This window comes from Pseudophryne corroboree, chromosome 8 (assembly GCF_028390025.1).
Source record: "Pseudophryne corroboree isolate aPseCor3 chromosome 8, aPseCor3.hap2, whole genome shotgun sequence".
Classification (NCBI taxonomy): Eukaryota; Metazoa; Chordata; class Amphibia; order Anura; family Myobatrachidae; genus Pseudophryne; species Pseudophryne corroboree.
In genome coordinates, this window is record NC_086451.1 from 452968064 (window position 1) to 452991701 (window position 23638).

Below are 23638 nucleotides of genomic sequence, written 5' to 3' on the forward strand. Positions count from 1 at the left end.
TTTCAGCATCTGCAAGGGGGCCGGCGGCGAGGCTCCGGTGACCATCCAGGCTGTACCTGTGATCGTCCCTCTGGAGCTAATGTCCAGTAGCCAAGAAGCCAATCCATCCTGCACGCAGGTGAGTTCACTTCTTCTCCCCTAAGTCCCTCGTTGCAGTGATCCTGTTGCCAGCAGGACTCACTGTAAAATAAAAAACCTAAGCTAAACTTTTCTAAGCAGCTCTTTAGGAGAGCCACCTAGATTGCACCCTTCTCGGCCGGGCACAAAAATCTAACTGAGGCTTGGAGGAGGGTCATAGGGGGAGGAGCCAGTGCACACCACCTGATCCTAAAGCTTTACTTTTTGTGCCCTGTCTCCTGCGGAGCCGCTATTCCCCATGGTCCTTTCAGGAACCCCAGCATCCACTAGGACGATAGAGAAATATATATTGCGCCTAAATTTAGTGCCCCCCCTCTCTGTTTTTACCCTGTTCTGTAGTGTAGACTGCAGGGGAGAGCCAGGGAGCTTCCTTCCAGCGGATCTGTGAAGGAGAAATGGCGCCAGTGTGCTGCAGGATATAGCTCCGCCCCTTTTCCGCGGCCTATTCTCCCGCTTTTTTCCATATTCTGGCAGGGGTATTTTCCACATATATAGCCTCTGGGACTATATATTGTGGAGTTTTTGCCAGCCAAGGTGTTATTATTGCTTCTCAGGGCGCCCCCCCCCCAGCGCCCTGCACCCTCAGTGACCGGAGTATGAAGTGTGTATGAGGAGCAATGGCGCACAGCTGCAGTGCTGTGCGCTACCTTGGTGAAGACTGATGTCTTCTGCCGCCGTTTTTCCGGACCTCTTCTTGCTTCTGGCTCTGTAAGGGGGACGGCGGCGCGGCTCCGGGACCGAACACCAAGGACTGGGCCTGCGGTCGATCCCTCTGGAGCTAATGGTGTCCAGTAGCCTAAGAAGCCCAATCCGGCTGCAAGCAGGCGAGTTCGCTTCTTCTCCCCTTAGTCCCTCGCTGCAGTGAGCCTGTTGCCAGCAGGTCTCACTGAAAATAAAAAACCTAAATGTATACTTTCTTTCTAAGGGCTCAGGAGAGCCCCTAGTGTGCATCCAACCTCGGCCGGGCACGAAATCTAACTGAGGCTTGGAGGAGGGTCATAGTGGGAGGAGCCAGTGCACACCAGGTAGTCATAAATCTTTCTAGAGTGCCCAGCCTCCTTCGGAGCCCGCTATTCCCCATGGTCCTTACGGAGTTCCCAGCATCCACTAGGACGTTAGAGAAATGTGTATTACATGGGCCATCTCCCCTTCAATACGCTAACTGTATATAAATATCATGGAGACAGGAGGCCTGTGGCTCTCTAGATGGTGTAGAACTACAAGTCACAGCATGCCATGCTAGGACTTGTCACTGACTGGTTCCATTTTCCTCGAGCAGTTACAATCAGGATTTTGGTACTTACCGATAAATCCCTTTCTCCGATTCCACAGGGGCCACTGGAGTGTAGTTACAATGGGGAGATAGTAGGTGGTATTGGTAGCTGGCACTTTAAAAATTCTCACACTGTGGCTAGCTCCTCCCCTACTATCTCCCCTCCAAGCCAGTCTACGTTAAACTGTGCCCGAGGAGAGCTGTAATAAACAAACCGTAAGGTAGAGGAGGTTAACGACGCCCTGTAAACCAGGCGAACACAAACTAAACCTGGAACAGAACCTGACAAAAAACCAGGCTAGCCTGAACCCAACAAGCAGTCATATGGTGATCTGCAATCGTTAATCAAACAAAAATCAGGAGAAACAGCGCTGGGCGGGCGTCCAGTGGCCCCTGTGGAATCGGAGAAAGGGATTTATCGGTAAGTACCAAAATCCTGATTTCTCCTTCATCCACTAGGGGCCACTGGAGTGTAGTTACAATGGGGACGTCCCAGAGCTCCCAAAAAACGGGTGGGAAAGCGCTGAGAGTCCTGTAAAAACTGCTCGGCCAAACAGTGAAGCAGAGGCCGTAAAAGTGTCAAACTTGTAGAATTTGACAAAACGAATGTCGGTTTGACCAAGTAGCCGCCCGACAAAATATTCATGGAGACCCCGCGGGCGGCTGCCCACGAAGGTCTTACAATGCGCGTAAAGCGCGCTGAAATGGAAAACGGAGGTTCCCTAGTAACCGCCAAGAAGACTGTCTGATGATCAGATGTATCCAACTGTCCAGCATATGCTGGGGCCCCGGCTATTTAGTACGGGAGCATCGTCCAGAGCAAGGAAGAAAAAACACTTCATCGAATAGCCTGAGACCTCTGTAGAGAGAGTTGACGAGCCCTGACAACATTCAGAGAGGATTGAAAACCACTAGTGTCAGATTTATATGAAAAATGGACCTCCCCTCTGGAAGAAACGACCGCTGAGGCCGAAGCCGAGCCCGGGGAGTTGCCAATAGAGTACTCCCTGAACAAGAGGCCGAACTTACGGCCGCTAGGCTAATCTCATTTGGAAGAAAAGCGAAAAAAGGCAGAGACCTAAAATTCCGGTCAGTGTGGTTTGAAGCGCAGCGGAGCAAAAAACCTCCCAGAGAAACCAAAGATGAATGGTAACTGGAAGAAGGGGGAAAAACCCCTTTTATCTTCATTATGTTCCATAAAGTTTTCCCAAAGTGGCAAAAGCGAGAAGAGGTAATAGACTTCTGAAATCGGAGCCCAGTAGGCCTAACCGAACTAGGGAACTCCTCCCTTCTGAGGTCTCGTGAACAGTCACACGGGTAACCGAAACCAGTGTAAAATTGAACAAGGAGAAAAAAGGAGCCTGTTGAAGTAGACAGTCCAGTCGAGGTAGGAGCCAAGGCTCCTCTACTGACAACAGGCGTATCTGTATCTTCAAGTCATGCGTGGCCCAACCAGCGCCACCGAGAGGACTAGCACGCATAATCCCCTCCTGTGTTACTGAACATGAAGTAGAAATAGAAAAGGGGGCAGGATAGAATAACCAGAAAACTCCCCGGAGCCCTGAGGGCCTCCACGGCTACTGCCGTCCGAGAATAATAAAGGGTTAAAGAGTCAGTCAGAACGCCCTGAGGTCGATCCGAAATCTCCGCCCACAGCGGACCAGCTGACAAAACTCCGGGGCATGTTCCCTCACCCAGGAGTCTGACCTGGTGGCTTGATCTGGAAACAAGATTGTTGTCCCCCGTTCCGAGAGGAATGGAGGCGACCACTCATTACGTCGCAACTTGACTGAAGAAATAGAGTCTCTGGTGCCGAGGAATGAAAAAACCTCTGACGGACCGTGTTGAGAAACGTCTATGCGGAGCATAAATTGGATCTGTGTCGAATCAGAAGCTCGTGGATCCTCCGGATATTCAGAAGCCACCTAATGTACAGAGTGGGATAGTAGCAGTAAATTGTCCCATTAGGGAACCAACGTCACCCACTGCCCTTGAAAAAGAGTTATTCTGTTATCTTCCTAAACTCTGTGGGAGCGGAAGAGAGAAGAGTAAAGGACTTACAGTGAAAATGAGAATCCTGTTAAGGGGGAATCTGAGAAAAGCCTGTCCAACGGAAATCAGTAAACAGGCATCTCTGAAGACAAGGGACACGTAAAACTCCCTTTCTTGTTTAAACTAGCAATCACAGACTAAAAGGATTGTAAGGCCAGAATAGGCCTGTCCGAGCCACTTGGCTTCGGAACGTGAAAAGAAAACAAAGGCCTGAGAACTGTCCTAATTCAAATGATATGTGAAAAACAGGGATCAACACCCTTTGCGGTTAGAAACCTATGGAGCGCAGCCTGCAGTATGACTCTTGTCATCGTAAATCAGCCGACCCATGCCGAGGGACTCCTGAGACGGTTGTAACCGCCCAAGCCTTCTCCCATCGACCTGCGCCTACCCTGGGACCCTGCAGGTGTAATGGGTGTATAGGATGACATAAAATCAGACTGGACTGAGGATGTTGAACCTCTGCTTCAGCCTTTTTACCCTGAGAACCCCTGGCGACGAAGATATCACCCGTGTGGAGTCAAAAACCTGAAAGGGCACGAAAAAATCTAAAGGGAAGACCAGTAAAGGTTTGTCTTTTGGAGCTGGGGCAGTAGTAGGAGAAATCAAAGTGGACCTACCTCCATTGGTTCAAGAAATCCTGCAGAAAGTTCCTTCCCCAGAACCATCTGCCCCGTAGGATTTCATGTTTACTTGTCACTGTCGCAGCCCCAGAGGTCGTCGGGTTAAGACAGCCCAAGCGAAGATGCAGGGTCCGAGTCTGTAGACATGGAGACCTCCAAGGAACATAAAGCAGAATCGTGATTCTGACCTGTATCAAAGTATCAATTGATCCTGATGCGAAGCATCCTGTAACCTAGAGGACAATTGTTCCCCAACCTACCTGCTCCGGATACGGTAGAACCATGCTGCCGCATATGTCGATGGATCCCTGAGCAAGGTTGCCTCAGGAAAACGGCGGCTTGATGGACCGGCGATACACCGAGGTGTATACCCTAGAGAGGTTCTGATACCATCTCCTGCCATCTGCGGGGAAAAGATAGGAAAACAAACCTTGTTTGATACCTGATATTGTGTATTCGGGTGTCTGTCGGCCGCCTACCGGAGCCTGCCCAGCTCATCCGAAACTGAACCAGTCGCTGTCATTTTCGTCAATGGCGTGGAACCCTGATGGACTTGACGTGTCCTCCTCCTTTACCTGCAGTATCAGATGAACTGCTGTATTATGTACCTGTATATTCTGAGACACTGGTTCAGATCCACAGAAAACAGACATCAGTAATGCATGGAATGTTAGCAAAGTTTCTCTTTGGAAAGGTGTGTTTGGTCCCGCTGTGATTTGATCCTGTGACCTTGGAAACCAAAGTCCAAGGGCTTACCTGATGAGCTATTGTCTGGTTAATAGTGACATTACCTGCATCATTGATCAAACAGGGGTGTGCAGGTGCGTGGAGGGCGGAGCAGATGGCTCCGCCGCATACTTCACACCTAAGAGGGAATTCTTCGACTATCCCAGGAGAGACAAACGAAAGGAGAAAAGGTGGGTTAAATAAACAGAGCCCTACGTAAGGTCTGCACTATAATGTGTAGTGACCGATACGATTAAAATAAACTTTCTGGAGCAGCGGAGACCTGAACCAGCAACGCTGCGCTGTGGGACAGGAGTCTTAGCCCTAGGCTATAGGAGTTCTCCTTAAAGTTTTGTTTGGATTCAAACCCCTGTTCAGATACCCGCTACTAGCGTACTGAGCCGCAGCGCTATTTGTCTGATGCCTTACACGCATTCCACAATTACAAAATAGCATTAGTAACTAGTGACAACAAGGAATAATAAAAGGAAGGCAACACCCCGCCCTGTATTTAGTGTACCGCTAATTAAGGTGCACCAGATGTTTCTCTGAGGTTCCGCTGGCTTTTCAAAATGGTGACCAGCCTGTGAGAAAGATGGGGGAAAATGTTATGTGCAAGATGTTGTTATTAGAAAACATTGCGGAAGTAGCCTACAGCACCTGGTATTCCCAGGCGGTCTCCCATCCAAGTACTAACCAGGCCTGACCCTGCTTAGTTTCCGAGATCAGACGAGATCGGGCGTGTTCAGGGTGGTGTGGCCGTAGGCTTTTATCCCCTATATCTGGTATTTTATGGATTTATCTATATACATACCTACACGCACTTAAATATATATATCTATATATATATACACATGCACAAACATAACTATATATGTATATATACACACACACCGTAGGTAAATAAATACTGCACAGTAGATCCTTTTAATTATTATTGAGCTGAGTCCCAGCTACTGTAATAGAGCAGGTTCCCTGATTTGCAAGTAGGGAAATGCTGGGTATAGAGGACTCTACTGCAGGAGGAATGTATCTATATTTCAGCAGCCTGAAGTATCGAAAAGTTACAAATCCCAGAGCTGTTGCCTAGCGACGGGGAGACCTGGGAGCCCGCTGAGTAAAGCGGGTTAACTGTTAATATACCTGGGACTTTATTTGTATTTGTCTCTGAGTATGCAAGATTAGCCCACTGGGCTATAGGAGACACTGCAAATATGAAGCCAGGTCTGTGCAGGGAGGAAATGGCCGCCAGAGTGAAACTCCTCTGGGCTATGCGATAAAATCTATATAGTGGATAACTGGATTAGTGCTGAGCCACTCTGACTATATCACATTCTCCTCAGCACCATGTGCATTAAACTCACATAAATGCCTATTACACTATAACAGTGGCCGGGGAGCGGAGAATGCTGAGCCCGCTGTACAGAGCAGGAGTTAGCTCCGCCCCCCGGCTATGGCGCCTTATTGCAAAACTAAGCGGGAAGCGAGCTGTACCCTCCGCTGGGCCTGCGAGTCACCGCCGGGGAGCGCTGAGCGCTGAGCCCGCTATACAGCGCTAGTAGAGCCCTGTATCTGCTAGCCGCCGCCGGGGAGTGTTGCGCTGAACAGAGCGCGAGTCGCCGCCTGGGAGCAGGGAGCGCTGAGCTCGCTCTACAGAGCGGGACTTAGCTCCGCCCCCTCCGTACAAGGCGCCAAATTTAAACATTGCTTTGCGCTCGAGCGGGATCCCTGTGCCGGCTCTGTGAGTCGCGCTGAGTGGGGATCTGTGCGGGGGGTGCGGGGAGCTGGGGGAGCAGAGGGTTATCAGAATGACACACACCCGTTTTTCAGTCAGGGTTGTATAAACACATACTCAGCCTCCCCCAATCATCCTGTCTGTTTCTCCATGAGGAGGACAGGTAAGGATACAATAAAGTACATTACAGCCCCAGAGAGCCCTTCTGGAGTGGGTTGTACAACAATAAACAGTGCATTGCTCTAAAAACATACATAGCCACCACAAATAAAGTATACTTCACTCACCACTGTGTTCTTGGTGGATCGGCCCCGACACACGCCGCACGCAGCGGCGTCCAGCCGGAATCTTCTGTGGTGGGGTGGTCCCGACACAAGCCGCACGCAGCGGTGTCCGACCATTTTTGATACTCACCGCTGCCATGCTGCCGGAATCTTCTGCTGGATGGAGTGGCCGCGACACGCGCCGCACGCAGCGGTGTCCGCCAACTCAGGAGAGCTCAGTGTCTCCCTCAGCCGGGGCCCATCCCTAGCCGCACGCAGCTGCGATGGGACCCCGCCGGCAGCTCCCACGGTGCAGACTGGCAGTGGCAGAGCTGCCAGTCTGTGAGTGTGTGTATAAAGAAAAAAGAAGAAAATTCTTCAGCTAAACCCAAGTGAACCAGCTACCTCGGGCACTTAACTAAGACTGGCTTGGAGGGGAGATAGTAGGGGAGGAGCTAGCCACAGTGTGAGAATTTTTAAAGTGCCAGCTACCAATACCACCTACTATCTCCCCATTGTAACTACACTCCAGTGGCCCCTAGTGGATGAAGGAGAAATACACATTTCCTGAGTGAAGGAAATCGTGTCTGTTAATTGGCAGCCACTGTAACGTGCTAATAAAGTTGATTCGCGCTCAAGTTAAGATGGCGCGATCCCCCTTTACCATGCATGCCTCTCTGCCAGCACTTATAATGGCGGCCGGCCCGTCACAGCCTATGTCGCTACACAGCTTTGCCCTGAGCCTCCATGGCGGCACGGAAGTGACGTACGAACCCCTAACCATAAGGAATATGGCGTCTCCAGCGCCGCGCGTATCCGTAACATGACCGTGCATGATTCTATGGTGAGGGCAGAAGTGGCGTTTCGGGCCTAAGCGGAAGTGTGGGCCCCTGTATATCTGGGAAGGAGACCCCGCCCCGGCCTCTTTCAGCTCCGAGCTGCAGCCGGTCACTACATAGGCGAGCAGACACGTGAGTGATAGTGTGGGGTTGCGGGCTGTCCCGGCGCCCGGTTACACCGGGACTGTGCGCGGGCGGGTCACTGGGGTGACTGGTGGCGGGTGTTTGGCCGAGTGGGGCTGACTCGAGCCCAGCCAGGGGCCCTAGTGTCCCATAGTGCTGTCCCCACGCGTGTTGTGTACACTATATGTGTGTATCACTGTGTGTCAGGCCCACAGCTGCCTCAGGCCCCCAGTGGCTTCCCATGTCTGGGCTCCTGCACTGTGCCACGTACATCATGGGTCCTGTCCAATCATTAATGGAGCCATGTAGGACTCTAATAAGCTTTATGGTTACTGATCGCTCTTATTCCAATTATCAGAATAAAATATCTTTATTATTGGTAATTATTTATATGTTAACCGTCTGATGCCCCCATTGCGCCTCCCTTGCCTGAGAAATGCCGTCATTGGCGCCTTCCAACTCCTCTGACCCTGTCATGTAGTTACGTGAGGGCTTATTTCTTTACATTGTCCGGTATATAACAACGCCGCTGTGTCTGGTGTGCCTGTACTTTAGATGTCCTGTCTCTGTCATGCACAGTGGGAGGCGCGTGCGTTGCGCTAGCTGCCCTCACTGCTGATGACTGATGTCAGGACAACGTACAGAAGGCGATGGGCTCTGCGTCAGATGTATGGAGACGCAGTGACTGGTTAAAAATACTAGTAAAATAAGTTGCTTTATAGTGTGTGACATTGTTATGCTAGTACTATATTTAGACATTATTTTGTTGGGTGGTGTTTAATATGCGGCGCGCTAATGTCAAGGCCTGAGCTGGATGTGGCGCAGTCTTCAGTGCAGATCATTACAGTGGGAGTATTAATATAGCAACTATCCCAGACAGGAGGAGTCTTGATATTGCTCTGAATGGTTTTGTTCCCTTGTTGGGTGGCTGGACACGTCTCTGATCCGGATAGTGACTGTGGGATTATACATCTGACACCCGGTCTCTGTAATGTGATGTAACTGGAGTTTGTATGTACTAGTATACATGGGACTCTGTACTTAGTGATGATTTGCCCCCAGAATCGCTGTATCCTCATCGTGTGTGTTTTTTTTGCAGCATGGCAGACTGGGAAACTGTTCCTGTTGGGGCCGAGACCCCTGAAATTAAGCTGTTTGGGAAGTGGAGTACAGATGACGTCCAGATCAATGACATATCGCTGCAGGTAACGATTCTGATAATGACTGCTGTATTAAGGCGTTTTCACCTCGTACACAGCGACTCCGGCTGGCGGTTTTTGTGTAATGCAGCTTGTCTGTTTATTATGAGGTAATTGGAAGTTGACCATAATGGTGAAAGACTTGTTTCTGAACTCGTTTTCCAGAAGCAAAAATATTGTTCTACTTCACATTGTCAATATATACAGGCTGTGGTCTAAAGGTAGACGTGACAGGCGAATGGGGGGACAGAAAGCACACTGAAAGGAAGGACTGTCACGAGCGCATCCTGAGTTAGTCTTGCAAGTGAAGAATGGTCTGACTTGTAACATAACTAAGAAATGACACCTCAGTGACTGAAAGACGGGAGGTTATTGGGCTTTCTGGCACGACCCTCGGTGACCAAGAGAACACACGGAAGTATCTCTGTCGGTGCTTCTAAGGTGTTGTCCTCATGAAATTCTAAAACAAAATCCGCAAAGGGCAGAAGTGCGTGATACGGGGGTTGCGATATTTATGCAGTGTGAGAGAGGCGACCACACATCAATGTGACTACATCTTGGTGAGCAAGCAGCCAGGTTCTGTAAGGACCAGAGCAGAATATTGTAGTCTGGTTGCAGTAAATAAACCATGTCTTAAAGAACTATGGTTGCCGCCCACCATGTAGTCGATGAGGTAATCCGGACAGGTGAGGTGTTTTTTTGCGTGGCTTCAGCCTGAACAACTCGACAGCACTGAGTGCCTGTCTCCAGCAGTGAAGGGATGTGTTTTCCCGGCATGGATAAGTGGATGCTTATAATTACTCATCTGTACGGAGTGATCAATTACATGCTTTCCCGGAGTTGTAGTGGTCATCCATGACTGCAGTACCCCCACACAGAGCGTGTTTAGGGTGAAAGACACGGATTCATATATTGGGTTGCAGTCCCCACATCTGAACCCAGCCTGAGCACGTACGGATATTCTGTAAACGCCTAAACTGGCGCTTTCCAACACCACCAACCGGGTGTCTGCTGAGGGACTTTATGTAAGAACGTGGCTGCGCAGCGCCGGACATTGGGGGACCTTCACTGTCCGCACGTGGTGACATGACTTTGTATTGATGGTTATATGTTTGTCCGCTACCGGTCTCTCTCACAAGCCACGCCTGGATGTTGTCAGGCAGGATATAGCCTAATGTGCAGATATTTAAGTGTTAAACTCATTTGTAGGCATCTGAGTTGTATACATTGATGCCTTGCATGTCTTTCAGGATTACATTGCTGTGAAAGAGAAATATGCCAAGTTTCTGCCACACAGCGGGGGGCGTTATGCCGCTAAGCGCTTCCGCAAGGCCCAGTGCCCCATTGTGGAACGTCTCACAAACTCCCTCATGATGCACGGGAGGAACAACGGCAAGAAACTCATGACTGTCAGAATTGTGAAGCACGCCTTCGAGATCATCCACCTGCTGACTGGGGAGGTAAGTGACAGTAACTGACTTTTGTGCTATACATCCCTGGGCATATGGGTTTTTTTGCTGGTAAAGGGATGAAATTATTGCATATAGACACTTCTGCAGATAATTTAGGGTACCTCCACCCAGATGTATTGGATCTATAGCAAGATCCGGGTTAGGGTCTGGTGATTGTTATGGAGAAGTCTTTGACAGGCAGGAGAAGTTTGGGACCTTAGCACTTTATGGCTCCCCTGCTGGTTGGAGAGAGGATTATGGTAAATGTGGCTGCAGTTCTCTTACTCGTTTGTCATTATACCAGTAGTTCCCAAATGCAATCCTCAAGGTACAGCAACACTCCCAAGTTTTAGGGACGTACCTGCTTGTGCACAGATGGTATAATCAAACTGAGATTATTATTATTATCATCCTTTATATGGCGCCACAAGGGTTCCGCAGCGCCCAATTACAGAGTACATAAACAAATAATCAAACAGGAAAACAGCAACTTACAGTTGATGACAATATAGGACAAGTACAGGGTAAATAAACATAGCTACATCAGCAGAGGACACTGGAATAAGTATCAGGTGGCAGAAGACTGCTGGATTTGGTGCAGCTGAAGATTATTAAAGTAAGAAAAGGGTAAGCACATGAGGGAAGAGGGCCCTGCTCGTGAGCGCTTACATTCTAAAGGGATGGGGTAGACAGACAGGGGTGAGACAGATGGGGTACATAGAGAGCGTGGAACAGAGGTTTAGGATGAGATTTGGCTGGGTTTGGTGAAGAAGTGGGTCTTGAGAGCCCGTTTGACGTTTTGTAGAGAGGGGGAGAGGTAGGGAATTCCAGAGAAGTGGTGCAGCACGTGAAAAATCTTGGAGGTAGGAGTGGGAGGAAGTAATCTGTAGGCAGGAGAGTCGGTGTGCAATAGCAGAGCGAAGAGGACGGGTGGGAGTGTAAAACGAGATAAGATCAGAGATGTAGATGGGAGAGGAGTGGGTGAGGGCTTTGTAAGCAAGTGTGAGAAGCTTGAAATGGATTCTGAAAGGGAAGGGGAGCCAGTGAAGGTCTAGTAAGAGAGGAGAGGTGGACGTAGTGCGTTTGGTGAGGAAAATGAGCCGGGCAGCAGCATTGAGGATAGATTGGAGTGGAGAGAGGTATTTGTCAGGAATGGCAGTCAGGAGGAGATTACAGTAATCCAGTCTGGAGATGACCAATGAGTGGATAAGAGTTTTAGTAGTATCCCGGGGCAGAAAGGGTCTGATCCTGGAAATATTTTTTAGATGAAACGGCAGGTTTGTGAGAGGTTTGAAGGAGAGGGAGGAGTCAAGGATTACTCCAAGACAGCGCACTTGGGGGCTAGAGAAGATAGTAGTGCCATCAATAGATAATGAGATTGGAGGAGGTGATGTTATGCAGGAAGGAGGGAAGATGATCAGCTCGGTCTTAGACATGTTAAGTTAAAGAAAGCTTAGGGACATCCAGGAAGAGATAGCAGAGAGACAGTTGGAGATACGAGTGAGGAGAGCAGGGGAGAGGTCTGGAGAGGAAAGATAGATTTGAGTGTCATCAGCATAGAGATGATATTGGAAACCAAAAGAACTAATGAGCTTACCTAGTGAGGACGTATAGAGAGAGAAGAGAAGAGGACCAAGGACAGAACCTTGGGGTACCCCTACAGTTAGTGGAAGTGAGGGGGAGGTGGAGTCATGAGAGGAGACAGAGAATGAACGGTCAGAAAGGTAGGATGACAACCAAGAGAGGGCAGTCTCACGCAGACCAATGGAGTGAAGGATTTGCAATAGGAGAGGATGGTCCACAGTGTCAAAAGCAGCAGAGAGATCAAGTAGAATAAGTAGAGAGTAGTGTCCCTTAGATTTAGCAGCATGGAGGTCATTGCATACTTTTGTAAGGGCAGTTTCAGTGGAGTGGAGAGGACGGAAGCCAGACTGGAATGGGTCAAGCAGTGAGTGTGAGGAAAGAAAGGCAGTAAGGCGGTTGTAGACAATACGCTCAAGGAGTTTGGAGGCAAAAGGGAGGAGAGAGATGGGTCGGTAGTTGGAGAGAGTGTTTGGATCAAGGGTAGGTTTTTTAAGAATAGGAGAGATGAGTGCGTGCTTGAAGGCAGAGGGGACAGTGCCTGATGAGAGGGAGAGATTGAGAAGGTGGGAAAGATGGGAACAAGCAGAAGAAGAGAGGTAGCAGAGGAGGCGGGAGGGGATAGGGTCAAGTGGTGAGGGGACAGGAACGAATGAGGGCCATGACATCCTCTCCAGATGCATGGGAGAAAGATGACAGAGTTGGTGCGAGGGATGGGGAGGGTTGGTAAGGGATGGGAGAAGGCTGGTTACTGATGGTCTGGTGTGATGTCCTGAGATACTAATTAAGTCACCTGTGCCTAAGCATGGATATCCTTTAGAGCCTGGACTGTTAGGAGTGCTTTGAGGACTGCGTTTGGGAACAACTGCTTTGTACGGATTTCAATATAGAGCAACATACCCATCTTCAGATCTTACCACGGGTGGACATTGGAAGCTCAGCATCGAACGGTTGCTAGGCTTCTGACATCAAATCATGAAAGCCGTGTGATGGTAAAATCATTGGTTACAATTTGTGCAATTTGGGTTTTTATGCATGCCCATGTATAGAGAGCTGAGGACGCCACTCCCTTGGATGGGCTTCGGAAAGCTGCATGCGATGGCTGGCAACCATCAAATACCCACAAATCCATTGGATCGGGAACAATGATGGTTGGTAACCATCGGCATTCGATGTCCCTCCCTACATAAAGTTTGACTTCATTGTAATGAATGGCACCATGCTGTAAATCTTTGCCTTCACCGTGCAACGGTTTATTTGGGTGCAGTTTGGACTAGGGTGGTGCTTGTGTTTTTAAAATTGGTCGATTAATAGTTCCGTTCCAAAAGTGTTTTTATTATATGTACGCTCATCTACCTCACTTACTTGAGTGTTCATATAGCTCTTTCATATTAGTGATCTAGAAAATAAGAATTTACTTACCGATAATTCTATTTCTCGGAGTCCGTAGTGGATGCTGGGGTTCCTGAAAGGACCATGGGGAATAGCGGCTCCGCAGGAGACAGGGCACAAAAGTAAAGCTTTCCGATCAGGTGGTGTGCACTGGCTCCTCCCCCTATGACCCTCCTCCAAGCCAGTTAGGTACTGTGCCCGGACGAGCGTACACAATAAGGGAGGAATTTTGAATCCCGGGTAAGACTCATACCAGCCACACCAATCACACCGTACAACTTGTGATCAAAACCAGTTAACAGTATGATAACAGAGGAGCCTCTGAAAGATGGCTTCCTAACAATAACCCGAATTAGTTAACAATAACTATGTACAATTATTGCAGATAATCCGCACTTGGGATGGGCGCCCAGCATCCACTACGGACTCCGAGAAATAGAATTATCGGTAAGTAAATTCTTATTTTCTCTATCGTCCTAGTGGATGCTGGGGTTCCTGAAAGGACCATGGGGATTATACCAAAGCTCCCAAACGGGCGGGAGAGTGCGGATGACTCTGCAGCACCGAATGAGAGAACTCCAGGTCCTCCTTAGCCAGAGTATCAAATTTGTAAAATTTTACAAACGTGTTCTCCCCTGACCACGTAGCTGCTCGGCAAAGTTGTAATGCCGAGACCCCTCGGGCAGCCGCCCAAGATGAGCCCACCTTCCTTGTGGAGTGGGCCTTTACAGATTTAGGCTGTGGCAGGCCTGCCACAGAATGTGCAAGTTGGATTGTGCTACAGATCCAACGAGCAATCGTCTGCTTAGACGCAGGAGCACCCATCTTGTTGGGTGCATACAATATAAACAACGAGTCAGATTTTCTGACTCCAGCTGTCCTTGCAATATATATTTTTAATGCTCTGACAACGTCCAGTAACTTGGAGTCCTCCAAGTCACTTGTAGCCGCAGGCACTACAATAGGCTGGTTCAGATGAAATGCTGACACCACCTTAGGGAGAAAATGCGGACGAGTCCGCAGTTCTGCCCTGTCCGAATGGAAAATCAGATATGGGCTTTTGTAAGATAAAGCTGCCAGTTCTGACACTCTCCTGGCCGAAGCCAGGGCTAGTAACATGGTCACTTTCCATGTGAGATATTTTAAATCCACCTTTTTTAGTGGTTCAAACCAATGAGATTTTAGAAATTCCAAAACCACATTGAGATCCCACGGTGCCACTGGAGGCACCACAGGAGGCTGTATATGCAGCACTCCCTTAACAAAAGTCTGGACTTCAGGAACTGAAGCCAATTCTTTTTGAAAGAAAATCGACAGGGCCGAAATTTGAACCTTAATAGATCCCAATTTGAGACCCATAGACAATCCTGATTGCAGGAAATGTAGGAATCTACCCAGTTGAAATTCCTCCGTCGGAGCACTCCGATCCTCGCACCACGCAACATATCTTCGCCAAATGCGGTGATAGTGTTGCACGGTTACTTCCTTCCTTGCTTTAATCAAAGTAGGAATGACTTCTTCCGGCATGCCTTTTTCCTTTAGGATCCGGCGTTCAACCGCCATGCCGTCAAACGCAGCCGCGGTAAGTCTTGAAACAGACAGGGACCCTGCTGAAGCAAGTCCCTCCTTAGAGGTAGAGGCCACGGATCTTCCGTGATCATCTCTTGAAGTTCCGGGTACCAAGTCCTTCTTGGCCAATCCGGAACCACTAGTATCGTTCTTACGCCTCTTTGCCGTATAATTCTCAATACTTTTGGTATGAGAGGCAGAGGAGGAAACACATACACCGACTGGTACACCCAAGGCGTTACCAGCGCGTCCACAGCTATTGCCTGCGGATCTCTTGACCTGGCGCAATACCTGTCCAGTTTTTTGTTGAGGCGAGACGCCATCATGTCCACCATTGGTCTTTCCCAACGGGTTACCAGCATGTGGAAGACTTCCGGATGAAGTCCCCACTCTCCCGGGTGAAGGTCGTGTCTGCTGAGGAAGTCTGCTTCCCAGTTGTCCACTCCCGGGATGAACACTGCTGACAGTGCTATCACATGATTCTCTGCCCAGCGAAGAATCCTTGCAGCTTCTGCCATTGCACTCCTGCTTCTTGTGCCGCCCTGTCTGTTCACATGGGCGACTGCCGTGATGTTGTCCGACTGGATCAACACCGGTTTTCCTTGAAGCAGAGGTTCTGCCTGGCTTAGAGCATTGTAGATTGCTCTTAGTTCCAGAATGTTTATGTGAAGAGACGTTTCCAGGCTCGTCCACACTCCCTGGAAGTTTCTTCCTTGTGTGACTGCTCCCCAGCCTCTCAGGCTGGCGTCCGTGGTCACCAGGATCCAATCCTGTATGCCGAATCTGCGGCCCTCCAATAGATGAGCACTCTGCAACCACCACAGAAGAGATACCCTTGTCCTTGGAGACAGGGTTATCCGCTGGTGCATCTGAAGATGCGACCCTGACCATTTGTCTAACAGATCCCTCTGGAAAATTCGTGCATGGAATCTGCCGAATGGAATTGCTTCGTAAGAAGCCACCATTTTTCCCAGGACTCTTGTGCATTGATGTACAGACACCTTTCCTGGTTTTAGGAGGTTCCTGACAAGCTCGGACAACTCCTTGGCTTTTTCCTCCGGGAGAAAAACCTTTTTCTGAACCGTGTCCAGAATCATCCCTAGGAACAGCAGACGAGTTGTCGGCATTAACTGGGATTTTGGAATATTCAGAATCCAGCCGTGCTGTTTTAGCACTTCTTGAGACAGTGCTAATCCCCTCTCTAGCTGTTCTCTGGACCTTGCCCTTATTAGGAGATCGTCCAAGTATGGGATAATTAATACGCCTTTTCTTCGAAGAAGAATCATCATCTCGGCCATTACCTTTGTAAAGACCCGAGGTGCCGTGGACAATCCGAACGGCAGCGTCTGAAACTGATAGTGACAGTTTTGTACAACGAACCTGAGGTACCCCTGGTGTGAGGGGTAAATTGGAACGTGGAGGTACGCATCCTTGATGTCCAAGGACACCATAAAGTCCCCTTCTTCCAGGTTCGCTATCACTGCTCTGAGTGACTCCATTTTGAACTTGAACTTCTTTATGTACAGGTTCAAGGACTTCAGATTTAGAATAGGTCTTACCGAGCCGTCCGGCTTCGGTACCACAAATAGAGTGGAATAATACCCCTTTCCCTGTTGTAGAAGAGGTACCTTGACTATCACCTGCTGAGAGTACAGCTTGTGAATGGCTTCCAAAACCGTCTCCCTTTCGGAGGGGGACGTTGGTAAAGCAGACTTCAGGAAACGGCGAGGCGGATCTGTCTCTAGTTCCAACCTGTACCCCTGAGATATTATCTGCAGGATCCAGGGATCTACCTGCGAGTGAGCCCACTGCGCGCTGAAATGCTTGAGACGACCGCCCACCGCCCCCGAGTCCGCTTGAGAAGCCCCAGCGTCATGCTGAGGCTTTTGTAGAAGCGGGGGAGGGCTTCTGTTCCTGGGAAGGAGCTGCCTGTTGGTGTCTCTTCCCCCTTCCTCTGCCTCGTGGCAGATATGAATATCCCTTTGCTCTCTTGTTTTTAAAGGAACGAAAGGACTGCGGTTGAAAAGTCGGTGTCTTTTTCTGTTGGGGAGTGACTTGAGGTAAAAAGGTGGATTTCCCGGCTGTAGCCGTGGCCACCAAATCTGATAGACCGACTCCAAATAACTCCTCCCCTTTATACGGCAAAACTTCCATATGCCGTTTTGAGTCCGCATCGCCTGACCACTGTCGCGTCCATAAACTTCTTCTGGCCGAAATGGACATAGCACTTACCCGTGATGCCAGTGTGCAGATATCCCTCTGTGCATCACGCATATAAAGAAATGCATCCTTTATTTGCTCTAAAGACAGTAAAACATTGTCCCTATCCAGGGTATCAATATTTTCAATCAGGGACTCTGACCAAACTACTCCAGCACTGCACATCCAGGCTGACGCTATAGCTGGTCGTAGTATAACACCTGTATGTGTGTATATACTTTTTTGGATATTTTCCATCCTCCTATCTGTTGGATCTTTAAGTGCGGCCGTCTCAGGAGAGGGTAACGCCACTTGTTTAGATAAGCGTGTGAGCGCCTTATCCACCCTAGGAGGTGTTTCCCAGCGCGCCCTAACCTCTGACGGGAAAGGGTATAAAGCTAATAACTTCTTTGAAATTAGCATCTTTTTATCGGGGGCAACCCACGCTTCATCACATACATCATTTAGTTCTTCTGATTCAGGAAAAACTATAGGTAGTTTTTTCACACCCCACATAATACCCTGTTTAGTGGTACCAGTAGTATCAGCTAAATGTAACGCCTCCTTCATTGCCAAAATCATATAACGTGTGGCCCTACTGGAAAATACGGTTGATTCGTCACCGTCGCCACTGGAATCAGTGCCTGTGTCTGGGTCTGTGTCGACCGACTGAGGCAAAGGGCGTTTTACAGCCCCTGACGGTGTTTGAGGCGCCTGGACAGGCACTAACTGATTGTCCGGCCGTCTCATGTCGACAAACGACTGCTTTAGCGTGTTGACACTATCCCGTAATTCCATAAATAAAGGCATCCATTCTGGTGTCGACCCCCTAGGAGGTGACATCCCCATATTTGGCAATTGCTCCGCCTCCACACCAATATCGTCCTCATACATGTCGACACACACGTACCGACACACAGCAGACACACAGGGAATGCTCTTAACGAAGACAGGACCCCACTAGCCCTTTGGGGAGACAGAGGGAGAGTTTGCCAGCACACACCAAAAGCGCTATATATGACAGGGATAGCCTTATAATAAGTGCTCCCTGTATAGCTGCTTTTATAATATAATTTTTGCCACTATTTTGCCCCCCCTCTCTTGTTTTACCCTGTTTCTGTAGTGCAGTGCAGGGGAGAGACCTGGGAGCCGTCCTGACCAGCGGAGCTGTGTAAGGAAAATGGCGCTGAGGAGATAGGCCCCGCCCCTTTTCCGGCGGGCTCGTCTCCCGCTCTTTAGTGTATTCTGGCAGGGGTTAAATATCTCCATATAGCCCCGGAGGCTATATGTGAGGTATTTTTTTAGCCAAATAGGTTTTCATTTGCCTCCCAGGGCGCTCCCCTCCCAGCGCCCTGCACCCTCAGTGACTGCCGTGTGAAGTGTGCTGAGAGGAAAATGGCGCACAGCTGCAGTGCTGTGCGCTACCTTTAGAAGACTGAGGAGTCTTCTGCCGCCGATTCTGGACCTCTTCATGTTTCAGCATCTGCAAGGGGGCCGGCGGCGAGGCTCCGGTGACCATCCAGGCTGTACCTGTGATCGTCCCTCTGAAGCTGATGTCCAGTAGCCAAGAAGCCAATCCATCCTGCACGCAGGTGAGTTCACTTCTTCTCCCCTAAGTCCCTCGTTGCAGTGATCCTGTTGCCAGCAGGACTCACTGTAAAATAAAAAACCTAAGCTAAACTTTCTCTAAGCAGCTCTTTAGGAGAGCCACCTAGATTGCACCCTTCTCGGCCGGGCACAAAAATCTAACTGGCTTGGAGGAGGGTCATAGGGGGAGGAGCCAGTGCACACCACCTGATCGGAAAGCTTTACTTTTGTGCCCTGTCTCCTGCGGAGCCGCTATTCCCCATGGTCCTTTCAGGAACCCCAGCATCCACTAGGACGATAGAGAAACCATATTACCACATCAGTCCTTGCCACCGGTGGCACTAGCAAACCATGGGGTGGACGGATCAAGCAGTGAAAAGAGCGACGTGAACCTGTGGGAAAGTTGCCCATGGTAACCAATCAGAATCTGCGTATCATATATAGTGTACTTGATAAATGCCATGGGTAACTTGTCTGCACTTTTTCATTGCTTGCTATACTGTATCAACACCTACATCCTCTACCACAAGAGGACACTATGGCTGTTTAAAGCTTGTCTGGATTATAGGGAGAAACTTGTGCAGTCATAGAGAACATGCAAACTCCACACAACATGTCCTGATTGGAATCTGACCCATGAGCCCAGCGCTGAGAGTCCGCAATGCTAAGTCTTTTATCTTTGCCCTCTAATGTGATGTGAATCCCGCATTGAAATGGTCTATATAAAAAATGTTCTGTTGGGGGAATGTATGACAGTGACTGTACAGGTGGCCGTGTATAAGTGATGGTGGTGCCCGTAGTAACATAGCTTACCTTTTATGGTTCTTTCCTAGACAAATGACTGGTAGAATGGGACTTGTGTTGGGGATCCCTGTATTTTATTACTGTTGTGGCTACATCCGTTCCAGTGTTGGCAGTGGCATTGCAAGTGCATTGATGTGCGCAGTCATATTCTGTGCATACTTTCCTTGTTTGTGACTTCTTGACCTAACTAGCATGGTAGATGTATTTGGGGGAGCTGGTAACTTGCTGCTAGACTGCGCTTTGCCAATATTCCTGTGTGACTTTTGTGCGTTACTGGTCAGACGTCTGGTCACTGGGAGGTATGGGCTTTTCTGTGGCTTGGTCGGAATACTCACCGTGATAATGGCATGTAACGTTAGAAAATGCAGCTGCTTTGTATTTACAGTTTGTTTCCCGCTGACTTCTCGCTCTATTTGGTAAGAGGGCTTTCCCTATGAATATAATAAAAGGGGTGGCACTTGATTTACCGGCAGTCGGGATCCTGGCGCTCAGCATACCGGCGCCGGAATCACAACAACCGGTATACAGACACCTAATCTCCCTCTTGGGGTGTCCATGACACCCCTGGAGGGGAGAATAAATAGCGTGGCGCGCCACCGTGCTTGCAAGGGGCTCTTTTGCGCTCGCCTCGCTGACGGCATTCCAGTGTTCGCAATCCCAAGTGCCAGCAACTCATACCACACCCAATAAAAGGTTACATGTGGATTTCTGCCTTTATCCTCTGCACCCAGACAAGTAATGATCACCGCAATCTCCCAGCCTGAACGGTTTTGCTCAATGGCTATTAATGACCGACCTTCACTACCTATTATACGTTATTAAACGTGTAGGTGAAAGTGCGGGTAGTCGTTTTAGTGAACATAAGAATCGTGCTGGTGTTTTGGGGCTGCTTATTGAGGGTGTGCATCTCCGTCGTGTTGGTTAATATGCATACTAATAGCACGGTAATATTTCTTCCCACCCAAGAACCCTCTGCAAGTGCTGGTGAACGCCATCATCAACAGCGGTCCCCGTGAAGACTCCACGCGTATCGGCAGAGCTGGAACAGTGAGGAGACAGGCTGTGGATGTGTCCCCCCTCCGAAGAGTCAATCAGGTAATTGGAGACAGAAGGGCTATGGACAATTGTATCTCAAAGAGGTTTCGGAGTACGGTCATGTATACAGTTTTCCCCAGATGTCCATTCCCCCCACCTCCTCCATACACAACATTTTATTAAGTAAGAGCTGCAGTTACCCCTTGTCACCACCGGTGTCAGCAGTGAATCAGACTTTCAGGGCTTCCCCTGTATGTAACTTGGTGGTAATCTGATTGGACACCCACAGCTCCCTGACTGTTTAATTAAAAGCTACAGATTATGGAGATTGAAAGCTTAACCAGGCTACTGGCAGTGATTTCAGAGCCTGTGGCTCTTTGTGTTAGAGAATGCTGGGGAGCCCACATCTGTCTGGTAACAGATTATATAGGGATTTATTGAAGGTAGAGAACTGTGAGCAGATAGCACTGATTATGTGGCATGGCGTCTGAAGAAACTGGCAGAGGGAGTGCATTATTAGGACTTGCTGACCACAGATAGGGATCTGGGAGCGGGGTTTCACCTGCCGGCAGAAGTGATGATACAATCCAGTAACAGGCTTTGGTTAGGATGGGCAGTAATATCACATACTGAGTACACCTTGTCCCCGCAGGCTATCTGGCTCCTCTGCACCGGCGCTCGTGAAGCTGCGTTCAGGAACATTAAGACCATTGCAGAATGTGTGGCCGATGAGCTCATCAATGCAGCCAAGGTAAATGTCGCCAGCAGTGATATACAGTATATACAGCTAATACTTTGCCGTTAGCCAGTGGGGACATTGATATTACTATTGGTTTCCCTTTTTCAGGGCTCGTCTAACTCCTACGCCATCAAGAAGAAGGATGAACTGGAGAGAGTAGCCAAGTCCAACCGTTAAGGTGTCTGTGGCCTCATGTTTCAATTCCTCCAATAAAAATATTTCCGTCATTGCGTGTCTTGATTTGTGTTATGGGGTAAAGGTGTGGTGAAGTAGGTAACAGATCATATTTACTCCTGGAGGGGTACTGTGTGCAGGGTTCTTCCTCTCCTCTAGCTACCTTTCTGAATTTGCATCGGGCCCCTGGTTTTGCTGTAGCCTGTTTGTAACCAGTACAGGTAGATAGATTTGTCAGATGCCTACATACCAGCCACTTGTAATACACAACATGTACATATTGGGCTGGTAGCTGAGTAACATTGGGGCAGATGTATTAACCTGGAGAAGGCATAAGGAAGTGATAAACCAGTGATATGTGCAAGGTGATAAAGGCACCAGCCAATCAGATCCTAACTGTTAATTCACATATTGGAGCTGATTGGCTGCTGCCTTTATTACCTTGCACGTATCACTGGTTTATCACTTCCTTATGCCTTCTCCGGGTTAATACATTTGCCCCAATATACCAAATCTCTGTTTGCAGAGAAACATGACTCTGGCTGTCAGTTGGGTGATGAGAGCCATTACAAGGTAAATGGCTCAAATCTGACAATTGCAGGACTGGGCAAAATCCTCAACTCTAATAAAGTGAAATACTTTTACATTCAACAAGTGTCATTGACTAAACAAGCTACCCTCTGCAGGACAGGTTCTGCTCCACACATGTGACGGTGACAGAAATGGAAATATTCCAGAGCAGTGGCTCCTATTAAACTGCAGTGACATGCACTCGCCTCTCGGGTACGGAGGATGACATCCAGGCCAGAATACTGCATATACTAATGTAGGGATTTTCAGAGATTGGGGTACCATGACAGCAGGTTATGAGCATGTTTTGCTCACTGTCCCCATGCTTTCATTTGCTAAATGCATACAGGAAAGGGATCTAGGAGTCACTATTTCAGGTGACATAAAGGCAGGTAAGCAATGAGGAAGGATAGCCAGATGCTTAGTGCATTGGGAGAGGAATCAGCAGCAGAAAGAAGTGATAATGCCACTGTATAGGTCATTGGTACGGCCTCATCTGGAATACGGTGTTCAGTTCTGGAGGACATATCTTCAAAAGGATATTAATACATTAGAGACTGTACAAAGAAGGGCAACTAAAATGGTGCATGGCCTACATCACAAAACTTACCCAGAAAGACTAAAGGATCTTATTGTGCAGTTTGGAGCAGAGAAGGGAAAGGGGGGTATGTGGTAGAACCGTAGAAACTTTCACATATATCCAGTGTTTTAACAAGGTCCGGGAGGGAAACATTCTTCATAGAATTAAGTATTCGAGCATGAGGACATACACGGAGACTGGAGGGAGGCAGGTTCAGGGGAAACATGGAAAAATGACTTCACAGAAAGGGAAGTGACCTAGCCTCCCATCGGAGGTGGTAGAACCTATTACAATACAGCAGACCTATGGCTATCTTTGCAGCAACAAACAAAATGCTGTGGCCTTGTGCAGGTTTAAGCCGATAGGAATTGGTGTGGGATGTAGTTACTGACACCGGAATCCCGAACAGCGACATTATTGCTGCTCAAAGTACAGACGGAGCTCAGGATTCTGGAATCAAATACAGACAGCCAGAATCCTGATCATTTTTCCAGCGGGACGTGTTGGCGTCCTGGGGGGGGGGTTTAGGCTCTAGAAGGTGGGATTAGGGTGCAGGGATGGGAAAGGTATGGTCAGGTACAGGGGAGGTAGGTTTCGGCTACTTTCTCTGACGTCCTAAGTGGATGCTGGGACTCCATAAGGACCATGGGGAATAGCGGCTCCGCAGGAGACTGGGCACAACTAAAGAAAGCTTTAGGGCTACCTGGTGTGCACTGGCTCCTCCCACGATGACCCTCCTCCAGACCTCAGTTAGATTCTTGTGCCCGGCTGAGCTGGATGCACACTAGGGGCTCTGCTGAGCTCCTAGAAAGAAAGTATATTTAGGTTTTTTATTTTACAGTGAGATCTGCTGGCAACAGACTCACTGCAGCGAGGGACTAAGGGGAGAAGAAGCGAACCTACCTAACAGGTGGTAGTTTGGGCTTCTTAGGCTACTGGACACCATTAGCTCCAGAGGGATCGACCGCAGGACCCGACCTTGGTGT

The 23638-nt window shown here is 48.9% G+C and overlaps 1 protein-coding gene and 1 non-coding gene across 2 annotated transcripts; one reads left to right on the forward strand and one right to left on the reverse strand.

The window, feature by feature from the left end:
• Positions 1–5460: 5460 nt before the first annotated feature.
• Positions 5461–5579, reverse strand: LOC134949977 (5S ribosomal RNA). The gene has a single exon (XR_010183194.1). It is a non-coding gene; the product is annotated as a 5S ribosomal RNA (ribosomal RNA).
• Positions 5580–7673: 2094 nt separating this feature from the next.
• Positions 7674–21555, forward strand: RPS5 (ribosomal protein S5). The gene is made up of 6 exons (XM_063938296.1): positions 7674–7781; positions 8872–8977; positions 10222–10431; positions 20521–20649; positions 21242–21340; positions 21437–21555. The coding sequence occupies exons 2-6, from the start codon at positions 8873–8875 to the stop codon at positions 21503–21505; spliced, it is 612 nt and encodes a 203-aa protein (XP_063794366.1). The 5' UTR covers positions 7674–7781; position 8872; the 3' UTR covers positions 21506–21555.
• Positions 21556–23638: the final 2083 nt, after the last annotated feature.

Excerpts from the sequence above, each read along its gene's own strand:
- RPS5 (XM_063938296.1), top strand. The coding sequence starts at position 8,873 with ATGGCAGACTGGGAAACTGTTCCTGTTGGGGCCGAGACCCCTGAAATT. Across the intron at positions 8,978-10,221 it reads TCAATGACATATCGCTGCAG|GATTACATTGCTGTGAAAGA; the intron begins GTAACGATTCTG and ends CATGTCTTTCAG. Across the intron at positions 21,341-21,436 it reads AGCTCATCAATGCAGCCAAG|GGCTCGTCTAACTCCTACGC; the intron begins GTAAATGTCGCC and ends TCCCTTTTTCAG.